This window comes from Raphanus sativus, chromosome 4, assembly GCF_000801105.2.
Source record: "Raphanus sativus cultivar WK10039 chromosome 4, ASM80110v3, whole genome shotgun sequence".
Taxonomy (NCBI): Eukaryota; Viridiplantae; Streptophyta; class Magnoliopsida; order Brassicales; family Brassicaceae; genus Raphanus; species Raphanus sativus.
The window spans coordinates 838,977-852,790 of NC_079514.1; the positions used below are offsets into that span (position 1 = coordinate 838,977).

The following is a 13,814-nucleotide window of genomic DNA, read 5'->3' on the forward strand; positions in this document are numbered from 1 at the left end:
TTTTTTGTAGAGCTACAGACTGCACTCATTTGATGGGTTCATTCTCTTTGTACCCTTTTTATTTTATATTTTAAATTTGAGTTGGAGTTTGCTTCTTTGACTAATCAATAGAATCTATCTCTCGCCAGGCTAAAGAAAGAACACAATGTTGTTGCTTTTAAATCATTGCAAAGTATCTCAACTGGGCCACCTTTACCTTTAGCCCTTTATATTTCACTTCTAACCTGAACAATATTGGCTAGTTCTATTCCCTGACTCCTTAAAAGCACCAATCTTGACCATTAATATCTCTCATGCATTGGCCACAATCGTGACAATGATAATGTTCAAATGTATATAAAGTTTGCAACGATTAAAGTACGCGTGAATGTTCAGTTTTAAAATCGATTGGTATATAAATATATACTCTTTTTGAGTAAGACTTCAATAAGAGTTGAAATATTTTCCAATACTCTTGTGGAAGTGGTAATAAAAAAGTTGACCCATACTCTGAGTTCCAATTTTATTTCAGTTTCTAGACATTTCATCTAAGACTAAATTAAAAATGGTGTGTTATACTTTAACACAACCTAGTGCGGTGAACGTTATCGCCATAAGGACGGACATGTATAAAAAGACACTGCAAATATGAGAGTACTACACGTCGACTTGGTGAAGCAAGCGATGACGTGTGGAAGAAGGGGACTGAGATATTCGACTTTGGAGATAGATCGATGATCGTGATCGGAGAGAGAGAGAGAGAGACCAGATCCTTAGAAGACCGTGACATCCCCCAGTCACGTGGTCCTCTTTTGACTACATTCTCTCTTTAACTGCAGATTGAACTTGTCATTATTATTTCCTACTTTACCATTTTAATAATTAAATTAAAATATCTTCTTTAATTCATTATAACACTGTAGTTTTCTTAGCAGTGTTAACAACATCTCGTCCGTGCAGAAAGTATTGTTTAAGGTGAAATATATACCTATTTACAATGTTACAAATATAATGGTTCTTTAACCTTAAGTTTTTGTTCAAAACCAATTATCTTCGCTCTGCACTTATTATAATCTACTTACTGATTTAACAGAAGTATATATGAAAGAAAATGAATGCGGAATTATTTAAAAGATATAATCAAAATAACTTAGGGGTGTATTCAACCGAGAATTTCAGGTGATTTGTATTAAAATGATAAATTCACTGTTATTCAAACATGAATTTTAAAAACTCATTTAAAATCCACTGTTATTGAACTTGACATTTCGTAAAGTACTTTGAAATCCACTGTTATTGAAAATATTTTAAGTTGTGGAGTTTTAAAGTTTTGAGGTGATTTTAGGGTGTTTGGATGGAGTTTCTTAGTTAAAAAAAACTAAAATTCAAATCCCATTATTTTAGGTGATATTCTAGAGTAGTTTAACAAAAATCACTTAAATCTCTGCAACTTATTAAAATCATCTAAAACTCCATTAAAAATCAAATCACATCAAATGTTAAATTGAATACATCCTCCTTAATGTATTTGCTACATTAGATACTAATAAAAGTTCTATTTGTATACATGACTTCATTTCTACTTAAGTTAGTTCTATGTATAAAATTATTGAGGTATTACTTATATCACCAACCGGACAGTCCGCAATAACGTAACTTCAACAAAAGATCTCTCTTAGAACCAATGTTTTGAAAACCGGACCGGACACAGATTCGGTGAAGTTACTGGTTAACTGGTTAGATCGGTTCAACTGGTTGAACCGGGTTTTTTTATTTATATAAAAATGTATATAATTATATATTTATACTATATAAACTTTACTTCTACATATAATATTTTCTCTATTCTTTTTTTATTAACTCAAAATAAACAACAGTCATAAATCTGATTACTATGTAAACTAAGAATTAAAAAAAACAAATGATTTACAGCTAAAACAAACATATTTATTTATTTTTACAACTAACATTTCAAATTTTAAGAATATGGTAAAATAAAAATAGTATATGAAAGTCAAAAATATATTTTTCGCATTTTTCTTAGAAAAATAAAAAACCAATTAAATAGTGATAGTTGAACACTAATTATAAAATATTAAATTTTAGCTAGTAATAATTAAAAACACTTAATTATATGTTAATTTTTAAGAACTGGGTTTTAACATTAAACCGGGTCACCGATTTTACCGGGTTTCAGCTGGTTTTACTGATTTTTATCAAATCTGGGTTTTAAACCGAACCGGACTCGGCTTCTTCAGCGAGTCACAGTCGGACCGGTTCGACCGGCCGGTCTGATCCGGTTTTCAAAACACTGCTTAGAACTGAACCAAAGGCCCAACACATATATAAAATACTCATTTGTAACATCTTTTTAGAAAGAAAAAAAGAATCAAACACATCTAAATCTAAAGAACAAACAGAAAAAGAAAGAAAAAGAACAATATGGATTCAGTTATACGTTACATATATAACACCGGGACCAAGGTTTGCTCTATTGTCGAGTTATACCAAAGCTCTATAAATACTCTCGCTTATCTCCACTTCACACAGCAACGTGTATTCCTTTGTTTTCTAGCTGACTAATCTTTCACCGTTTCCTCATAACCACCAAAAACACACACACACACATCTCTTTTTCTCTCTCAAAACACGAGTTCCTTCTAGGGTTTATACAGCTATATACCTACGGATAATGATGGGTTTCTCAATGTTCTTCTCCTCAGAAAACGAAGTTGTCCATCACTCCTCGCCTTATGCTTCTGTTGACTGCACTCTCTCTCTTGGAACTCCTTCAACTCGCCTCTATAACGACGAAGATGACCGTAGATTCTCTTCTCACACTTCTGACAATATGTCCAACTCCTTAGGCTCATGGGACTTCTTGCACGGTGGCAAGAAAGGTGGTGGTGGCGGCGGAAATAACCTATTGGCTCGCCGTTGCGCTAACTGTGACACCACTTCTACTCCTCTTTGGAGAAACGGTCCAAGAGGTCCCAAGGTATTATAATATGCACCAATTACATCAATATTTATATAAAACCATATGGTATGGTCAATTTTTTAATTCTATATCCATAATAACTTGTTGACAAAAAAAATATCCATAATAACTTTATTATTTTTAATTTGGCCAGTCATTGTGCAATGCTTGTGGAATCCGATTCAAGAAGGAAGAGAGACGTGCGTCGACCGCCAGAAACTCAACTTCCGGCGGAGGATCAACGGCTGCTGGTGTTCCGGCTACTGATCATTACGGAGGTGCAAATTATTACTATAATAATAACAACAATAATCATTATGATTCATCGTCGCCTTGGATTCACCACCAACATCAAAATACGCATAGGGTTCCTTATTACTCGCCGGCGAATAACGAATATTCTTTCGCTGATGATGTCAGAGACGATAATCATGATGTCACGACCGATCCGTTCTTGTCTTGGAGGCTTAACGTAGCCGACCGGGCCAGCCTTGTCCACGATTTTACGATGTGATGAATGATTGATCACATAGATTTTCCCCATTAAATGTCTTAGCCTTGTATACCTTACTTCTAGCAACAACAACAAAAAGAAACCATTAGCCTTGGCCAAAGTAATTTAATTTTACTCTTTATTTTACATCTATTAAATGTTATTTTTGGTATTTATGTAAGTTTTCTAAATTTAAATTTCGGATGAAGGTACTTGGGTGTTATTTTCAATACGAATGTTCTCTCGGGTAAATGTACGAGTGATACTTGTACTTTATAACCTTTTTAGTATTGGATGCCCTACTCTGACCATGATTCAAGATCAAATCTCTTTCGCTTAATATACTGTAAACTTCGTTTCTGATTCATATCTTTAAGTACTGGCTTGTACTATTTTTCTTATATTCCCAGCAAACAATTATTGAAACATAGGATTCCACTAGAAATTATAAAATCGTGTATATTTACGAGTAAATTTAGAAAATCATAGGTTTTGTCTGATTCTTTGAACACTATCGACGATCAATACAACAGCCAAATGGGTCTCGTAGCACTAGCTCTAGTGGATACTCTACTGCCAACATTAAGATTTCAGACATTAGTGAAATTTAGAACTTGTACAAAGTCAGTCATTCATTGTAATATTTTCTGAATGCATTTTACAAGTATTTGACATATTTTCCAAACTAAAACAATTAATACTAAATTCACAAATAAAAAGCAAAAAAGATCAAGATGGAGAAAGCCATCTTAAGGATTGACAAGATGAATGTTTATCCTATTAAAGCCCAAATCGTCTTGAAAATTTGATCATATCAATTGTCAAAATTGTGGCAAGTAGTCAAAACAGTAGTCATCATAACAAAGAGTCATCCAAACTTCTTTGTACCACCAATAGCTTAACACATAAGTAAGCGGATAGCAAAACTACAAAAACTAAATCTATGTTATAATCACACCTGGTCAGAAGTCTCATCACAAACAAGAACTTGTGTTGGGCTTAGTAGATAAATCAGTTGCTGAGATTTAAACATATATATACAATTGTGAGAGTGTATTACAAGAGAAATATATACACTTAAGCAAATAATCAGGCAACATGAGAGTTTTATAAGCATATATGATTTTATAGTTCAAGTTTGTGTTAGATACCTTGAACAAACAAAAAAATCAACGAAGTGACAATATTTCATAATTAATAAGTGAGTTTGATTTATGTGTGAGAGAAAAATGAGCTATACCTAAACAAATTTCGTGTTCCTGTTTGAGGTCAATTTGCCAAAACTCACTTATTCATTGTGCATTTAAAAATAAAAATTTAATATGTATTATACTGATACAAACTACTTGTACATGAGTAGAAAATATTGGTATACTGTAATATACATAATTATTGTTAGTTGGCTTTGAATTCTAAATGATTCCAACTTTTTCCGTGTATATCAAATAAAGCTAAACTGGTATGATCTTGTATAAATAGTTAACATTGTGAATTATTATAAAATTTTAATATATCTAAGCATGTCTCGTTCTCTCCGATTAACTAGTATGAAAACTGATAAATATGTCATGTTCTTATTTAGTGCAGAATAATTGGTTGGTTACATTCATCTAACGCAAAATGAAACTCTTTATAGGTGCTGGCAAACTAGGAAGATGAGAGAAAATGGAGAAAACACTGGATACTATAGAGTAACCAGATAACAAAAAGAGAATTTGTATGAAAAGAATGTGAAAGACTTCGACCAAGATCAAACCAACCATCTGATTAATGTTCTTCCTGATATATAAAAATAAATAAATTAGTAGGTGAGATCTTCCAAAATTCTCAAATGGATGTTTCCCAAGGTTATTTAGGAGAAAGTTTTGGTAATATTACTTCAGATATTTACTTTTATCACAATGTTGATTATGATGATCTTGGTCGTTTTGATCAAAAAATAATGCAGGATTTGAATGCATTCAATTATAAGTCCAACATGATTCCGCCAAACTATTAACCATCATTCGGATACTATACTAATGGAGTTAACATCCCAAAATACGATATGGACGGTTAATATGTGAAATTAGAACTTCAAGCAGAGCTAGAATCCGAAGCTAGAGGACCAGAACTTGTTGATTTGAAAATTGTATTTATCCTTATTTTATTATTTAAATATGGTTATTGTAAGGATTTTTCTTGTATTATGTAGATTTTTTTAATATGTTTCGCTTTGTTTGTTTATATTTCATTGTGTCTTATGTTTTTCTTTGTGTTTGGATATTTTGGGGCCATGAATTTATTTAATTTCTTACATATTATTTTCTACCATCAAAAATTCATATAAATTGTTTTTCCAGGCATGTCAAATTGTTTTCTTCTATCAATTTGTTTTTATGTCTTAATAAAAATATCGAACCTAGCAATTATACTTACGTCTACTCTTAAACTAACTAACCAATAAGTAAGCGGCTAATGACATAAGACTAGTTACATGAATACTTTGATATGACTAATTATCAAATTAACTTAAATTTGAACCTTTATTCGGTAAGTCAAATGACCCATTTCTCGTATGCCTCTTTGTAAAATAATATAAATGGAAAAGAGTTTTAAATATGTAGAGACAACAACAATATAAAGTTTATAAACCATACTATACATCATTATATATTGTTAAAACACAGAGTAGGGACTAATTTTTATCTAGCCTCTTTAGGTTTGTCCCAAAAAAAAAAAATCTAGCCTCTTTAGGATTGCATATGGCAACGGGATTTTGTTCTCTCAGGCATGAAAAAAATATTTGTAGGATTCGTTTGTTTAGTATGGTTAAAAAGGAGAACTTACGTAAGATATAATTGTTCTTCAAAAACTGTTCTTAAATAAAAGAAGATATTCCACAAAAAAAAAAGAAGATATTCCACAATCCACATTCATATAATTAAAATTTATATAAAACTACCAAATACTGAATTTAGTTGAATATCCTCGATATAATATTAAAACACACACCATTTCAGCTAGTGGACAGACGAATTATTCGAACGTACGTACCTGCGAATTTGTAAGTTTAACAATACTAATTATATTCGCCCATTATATTCTAGTATTTTATAATATTTCAAGACAAAATATAATCCACTTCATTGTACTATACATAAATGAAACCTAACCAATAAATCCTTTTTATTGATTCTCTCATTGCTATCTTATGTATTTTATTTGTTGTTGCGCCGTGAATATGAATGATGCACCAATGAATGTAAGTCCAATGGCTACATTTAATTATCTTTGTCTAGGTCATGGTTTAAATCTCAACAAACTACTTTCTCCTCCATTCCTGAAAATAAAATTTTCTAGATTTTATTCTTATTACACAAAAACAGATTTTCTATATTTTTAACATATTTTTGTATATTTTTGAAAAATATTAATTGTAAATATTTGAATTGATTAAATTTAATTGGTGGATAGTTGTTAAAAAGATATAAAAAATAAATAGTAAACAAAAATATAAATATTTATTAAATTCTTAATAAACGTGAAAACTCTAGAAAAGGGAACGGAGGGAGTACAAATTTTCATTAGTCAGCGTAGACGTTTCTGATAGCAAACTTAATTAGAAATTTTAAAGTTTTCAGATATTAGTTTGTATTCCAGCTCAAAAAATTTGATTACATGAAAAGGGATGGATCAACAACTTAACAGTGATTTAGGTTTACATTATGTTTGTATGGGTCGCATGCAATTCTGTGCCGGGAATATATATATACAAAACATGCCCTGTAAAACTAAAATCTTGCAGATGAGTATCACTCTTTTCAGGCAATATATTACTTGTACCTTTTAATTCTCTTAAACGAATTTAACTTGTAAATTATATTTAATGAGTGAAATAAATCATTCCAATTCTCCGTCATGGTTCATATAGGTCACAATATAATGTTGCGACGTAGGTAGAATATACAAGGCATGTGCTCTAAAATATTAGTTACATTTTTTGTTTTGGTACAATCGAATAATACTCGAGACGAATCAAATTTACAAAGTTGTATAGCTCAATGGTGGACCTCTAATCTTTGACGTTTTGGGGTATAAAACCTATAGTATAAGTCTATCAGCTTTTGTTACTTTTTATCGCTCCTTTTTTATAGAAGTTGTTTATGTCAATTGTCAACTCTGTGTTGTATACTAAGCCAAAACTATCGCCAGGTGAAATAAGAGTTTCTCCATTTCTTTGCTATAAACCAGAATATTATAATGAAGGTATTCTTTATAAGTCCATATTCAAATAATATGCCATGTCGAGACGAGAACCAAACGATGCAATATAGATTAATCCGTCTAAAAAAGCATCTTCTCTTCAAAAATATCACCATTAAGTAAATTTTCTTGTTATCCATGTCAAGTATCATCAAGCTACGTGTCAGAACGACATGAGTGCAAATTAAAGTTAAACTTGCGATTTGTGTGATAAAGAATTTTTTTTCATTAAGTATGATTGTATGAATAGAATTCAAGGTGAACTAGTTCGATCTTTTTTTTCTGGTTCATATAAAACTTGCATTGATTGATTTATGCATTTATGCTAGCATGAAAGTATAAAATTCTTACATATTCGTATATATTACACAAAGTAAGTAAATACATTGATATATCTTTATTTAGATGCTCTATTTTGGTGGTTCAAAAAACAAAGATGCTCTATTTTGTTTCTGGTTTTGGAGCCATGTTGGTTTCAGAGGAACCTGCAAGATACATATGAAATTATAAGTTAAAAGACGAAAAGAGGTAAATACTAAACTAACGACGCATCTTGATATTCTTGTTACATAACTTAGGCAATGCAAAAAAAAAACTTAGGCAATGGAGGTTTTTGCAAAGGTAGAGACATGGAACATGTTATCATCATGTGGGACTTTGATTATTATATTTTTGCTGCTAAAGGACAAATAAAAAGCTGGACGAAAGGCTGTTCAAGAATGGATTCTTATGAATATAAGAGTAACAGGCATGGAGATAATGGCCTAATGATCAGTTCCAAGAACTTGACAAAACTAGCTTTTGTATTTCTCTGTTACTAGATTTTCTTTTTGGCCCCACCGTTAGAAGTTGGGACTCTTTACAGAAATGGGAATCAAACAAACAAACAATACATGGTGTTTACTAGTAGATTATTAAGAGATTTTTTTTCACTTTCTTGCATGATTGGTGTGAATTAGCAGATCTAGGTAGGCAGTGAAACAAGATACACACGTAAAAACTAGAGATTGCATGCCTACTCTTTGAAATGATAATGCTTTCTTATGCATAGTAATAGTTATGATATGATGTGCACCTTTTTGAGTAGCTTAAGTAATTTCAGTTTCCATTTGAACGGTAGGTAGGAAGCGGATAACGCCCTGAATCAATATCTTTGACATCCCTAATCAGTAGCTCGTAATGTCGCCTTACTTCTTCAGCTGATTTCCCACCAACTGCTCTAGCAACGTTATGCCAACGGTCGGGTGTGTCCTGGTCATATATCGCCAAAGCCCTTTCAAATAGTTTGTTCTCCTGACGTGTCCAAGAAGTGTTAGAAGAAGCCATTTAACGAATAAGTGTGTATGCTGAGGGTACAAAATCGAAAGTGTTCGGAAAATGAAAATTTGGTTTCTTTGGAGGGAGTAAACGAATGAAGATGTATGTATTGAGTTGTTTTGGTTACTTGAGAGGATGAGAAGCTCCTTATATATAACAAGAAAGAGCATGGTGTGGGGTTAAGCCAGTTGGACGAATATATACCTAAAGAGTGACTATTTCTTTTAGCAACCACGTAAAGTAGTAGAGAAAGTACACAATGGTGAAACAATCCAATGGAACCGGAGATTGCTTGCCCATGCAATAGAAAAAAAAATTTAGAGACTTCCTTTCTTTGTTTACTTACTACGATCCGTACAGTAAATACTAAGGCAGTAACCATGCTTTGAGACCTGCTCTTACCTCTTTAAGGCTTTTGATGTGATCTAGAGTCTTATCATCATTATATCGTAGTATCCGATGCTTATATAAAACACATGAGAATGTTAGATTATGTTTGATGCTTTCTTTTGATTTCCATCCATTTTAATTGTTTTTTTTATGTATGATTGATAGGTTCTCTACGCGTTCAATGGTCTAGGTGATCTAGCTGTTTAGTAATATGTCATTATAGTCATAAAAATAACACCATATCACTTCTTTTACGGATTCTTGCCATTCTTGTTCCCATGGCTCTTCTAACAATTTCGGTAATGTAATCATCTGAGTGATCTTTATTACATATTGGCTAGTGAGGAGCATCTGCTGAGGATGCAAACTCGTGCAGGCCTTATTAGTTAATACCAAACCCTTTATACATGTCTTGGTGCTCTCATGTAGCTTTTAGCTTTAGATTTTACAGTCCTCCAGTGAGAAACCAGATATCAGACTGCATTAAAATACTAATTAAGAAGCGATTAGGCTTAATAATGAGAGATTAGGCCTGTAAAAATGTTCCTCTTTTGGGCCCTGACCACAAAGACATTCTTTGAAAGCCATAAGAACCGAACCTTATTAGATTCTTTCCTTTGTCCTTCTTTTCTAGCAACGAGATATGAAGATTGGTTGTTTTTTTAATTATTTATAAAACGTAGATACAAAACAGTATATAATGAACGATTGATACAGGATCGAATAAATTTATTTTGTTGTAAGAATCTGTTCACATAAATTATGCCAAAAGGTGAAAAAAAAAAACAAATGATATCCATGCAATGGTTATGAAATAGAATAGAACGATCACTTTCACAAAACACATCAACACAATTTTAGTTTCTTCATCAATAGATTTCAACTTTGCTTATGTTATTCAGACTTATACTTTTAATATATTGAGGACAACTTTTTTTTGTTAATATATTGAGGAAATCTATTAACCGAAGTTTATGCATTAACCACGATCGAGTAGATTAATGAGGAAAAAAAAAGCAGCACCTCTTTGAAGATATTCAGGTGTTCTTGTTTGTATTTTTAACATCGGGTTGGTAATAAAAGTGGAGATATTCCAAATCTTGGTAAGATCTCGTCGATGAATCTTATCGACGACATCTGAATTTTGGAAATTGTTTAACTTCTCTTATTCCTCTCCACTCACTGTATTTTTATTGTATCCGATCCATATTATAATTATCAGAAATTTATAATAACAAAAAGAAGAAGTTGGACTGTATTTCTTGTCTCCTCGTTGCTCTATTCTAAGGTTTGTGATAAAAACATTATTTTGGGAGATATTCATCTCCTTTCAACGTCACTTGCCCACTCAACAACTTGTCCTCATGGAATATTATTTTGGACTCTTCCATTTGGATCCGTACCGTCATTTTTACGCTTCATTGCTTAAGGTAAGCAAGCACTCATATTGTAGATCGCTTTTGATTTACAGTAGATCAGTGAGCTGAATAATTGGATTTGAATCATGACCTTCACCGTCAGGAAATGATGAAAGTGCAAAGTTCGCAGTTCATATTTTGTATCTTAGTTATTATGGGAGCTACACAATCATGTTTTATCCATGTCAAACAAAGTAAAACCTGTTATAAGGTCTTTAGAACGTCACTAGTACGCCAAACGTCATCACGACTCACAATTATATCGTGTTCCTTAACTTGATCTTCTTTGATCGTTTCGTGAATGTCGGATTTTAACTCTGCTCATCTTTAGTCGTTTCATGAAGATCGGATTTGATATCCAAACCCTTACTTATGATCGGACTTGATATGTAACAAATAATACTGTCGTTGTCTCAGTCTAGAGGGGCAGGGGGAGAAATTATCTTTACTTCTTTATTTGATTAGATTCTGATTTACATGATCCCTTTGAAGTGGACTGCATTTGACGTTTGGAAGATGCTATCCATCGTAAAACCTCTATTAACGTTTGGTTGCTACTCTGTATTATTACTTCTTTTTGGGATAAATATAAAAGAAAGATGATGTTTCCATTATATATGAACTGATTATGAAGACACACAATTAAGTGCAAATGGAATTTTCATTATTTTATTACTATATGTTCCCCAATCAAATATGTTTTGATGTTACCATATCACAAACATCAGAACCTTAACTTTTGTTTTGAGGATAAAATGTATTAAAAAATTCTCCAATTTGCATGGAATTGTCCGGGGAAGACTATTTTGGCTGCAATATATATTGTAAGTGAAAGTTCATGTATATGTTTATATATATTTTGTTAAGTAAAAATAAAAGCCGCCAGTCATTTTCTATACACTAAAAATCTACATGTACATAAGAAATCAAGTTGTTTTGCAGCGGAGGTATAGTCATTTACAATTTTCGTAATGAACATTTGATGAATGATAGATAACTTAATTGGAATGATCATTCGTTTAATTTTTTTTCATACTTTTCTTTCTTATATAAAATCAATTTCGTGCTGGATGAGTGACAATAATTATTGTTACAAAATAAATGAGAAATGGTTGGGACAAAAGATATCTACTATCGTCAGCTTGCAATTGATCGTACATACTCTCTACGTAAATTTTCACACAGGCTTAAATTATTCATGAGCTTTAATACTACGAATGGGCCTGAGGCCCAATTATCATTAACTTGTCAAGGGCATTCATTGTCACTCCCATTAGCCTATCTTTCTCCTTTTCAGGGCGGTGTTGTCAGCACCCACGAGCAGCCCGGTTTTGTCCTGTACCTTCACCTTCTATTTGAGGTTCCTAACGTCTTTCTCCCGACCAATGCATTTATGATTTATCACTAACCTGTTCCTGATTATGCATATTCTTGACTATATAAATGTGGCTTACATCACCTTATATGTTTACCTAAACAATCATTATTCCGATTGTTTTAATATCGACCTTGATTATATCATACTGGAGAAAAAATCCAAAAGATTAAGTTAATATATTCTGTAAGGCGTTTCGCAACCAATCAATTAAGCATCTTTCTTTTGAGGCTGAGAGTGGTGGTTGCTTGTCAATGAGTAAGTGAAGCCAATCATATTATACATTTTCAGAATTTTCGTAAGCCATTTTCTTTTAAAAAGTTTAGGTCAGGGCCATCAAACATGTTACATCAGAAAACAGATTCTTGTTCTCTTGCTTTGGCCAATAAGGAACCTTAATGCCTTCACATTGGAAATTGATACTTATTCAAATTTTACTAAAGAAACTAAAAAAATTCAACTAATGTGATATGTACTGCCAACTAGTATCCATATTATACACTGTGACTCATCAATCCTCAAATCTTATTAAGCCGAAGCAGCAGTCTTTGAACTTCCGATGCTTGAATAATTTCCTTAACAATATTATCGTATTCAGCTGCAGAGTATTATCGTTACAAACGGAACGTGCGAATAATGTCAATCGTCTGGTTAGCAAAATATCTTATATGAGAAAAAAACAGTTAGATTAGGTTTAGGCATTTACTGGGGAAGAATATAAGGTGGACCAGTCAACGGGTTGCGACGAAATATAAGTCTTACACAATGTTGATAATTTAGCGTTTGCGAAGGTTGTGGTCACAAGAAAGTGTTATATCTATCACTCATGCCATGTGATGTAACCACCACACACTCCTATGTTATTTACATTGTAGTTTTTTTTGGGGTTATAATGTTGCAAGATTACAACATGCATAGGACCCAATCTTGGCGATAATATCACTTTTCTATCTTTTCAAAAAAAAAAAAAATCACTTTTCTATCTTGACAAGATTTGTATGATCAAAGATAATAAACCAGAAAATGTCGCAAAAGTGTGAATAGGTAATTTAAAGTGAAATAGCGCATCCTTAACTACATACTGACAATTTACATATTAACCAAAAAAAAAACTTACTAGTGACATTTGAATAGGTAATTTTATGTTAGCAAAGAGTTTGTCAAATAATGTCCATATTAACATGTGCAAACAGATGCATGAAACTATAGATGGGTAGTTAATTTATATTAACCATGAATAGTAAGGTAAAACTTCAAAACTGACTAAGATTTACTTAAAGCACCATTAGACAATAGACACCATCGATTTAACTTTTACCATATATCAACATACGTCTAGAATAAAATCATTCGTTTATCACACTTTTAAAGCAATATAGATTTTTTCACAGACGGAAATAAAAGACAAAAGAAGAAAGACTTTTCACTCAGAAGTTCCATTTTCTCTAGAGTAAAAAAGGATATGAGAAAAAAAAATTGTGTAAATTACTAAAAATAAAAATTGTTTGCATGTGTATAGTTGACTTGACCGGTGCGAGTCCACACAGACCAATCCATCCCTTATGAGAAGTGAGAACCATAACGCGGTTAGGTAGATTCCGTCACAGCCAATTATCG

The 13,814-nt window shown here is 32.1% G+C and overlaps 2 protein-coding genes across 2 annotated transcripts; one reads left to right on the forward strand and one right to left on the reverse strand.

Moving 5' to 3' along the window:
* Positions 1-2,445: 2,445 nt before the first annotated feature.
* On the forward strand, positions 2,446-3,763 carry LOC108851853 (GATA transcription factor 19). Its single transcript, XM_018625324.2, has 2 exons — positions 2,446-2,977; positions 3,114-3,763. The coding sequence occupies exons 1-2, from the start codon at positions 2,672-2,674 to the stop codon at positions 3,471-3,473; spliced, it is 666 nt and encodes a 221-aa protein (XP_018480826.1). The 5' UTR covers positions 2,446-2,671; the 3' UTR covers positions 3,474-3,763.
* Positions 3,764-8,023: 4,260 nt separating this feature from the next.
* Positions 8,024-9,123, reverse strand: LOC108852503 (protein RADIALIS-like 3). The gene is made up of 2 exons (XM_018626010.2): positions 8,773-9,123; positions 8,024-8,182 (listed from the first exon to the last, which is right to left on the reverse strand). Exon 1 carries the CDS (start codon positions 9,021-9,023, stop codon positions 8,796-8,798), a length of 228 nt encoding a protein of 75 aa, XP_018481512.1. The 5' UTR covers positions 9,024-9,123; the 3' UTR covers positions 8,024-8,182; positions 8,773-8,795.
* Between the last annotated feature and the right edge of the window lie 4,691 nt (positions 9,124-13,814).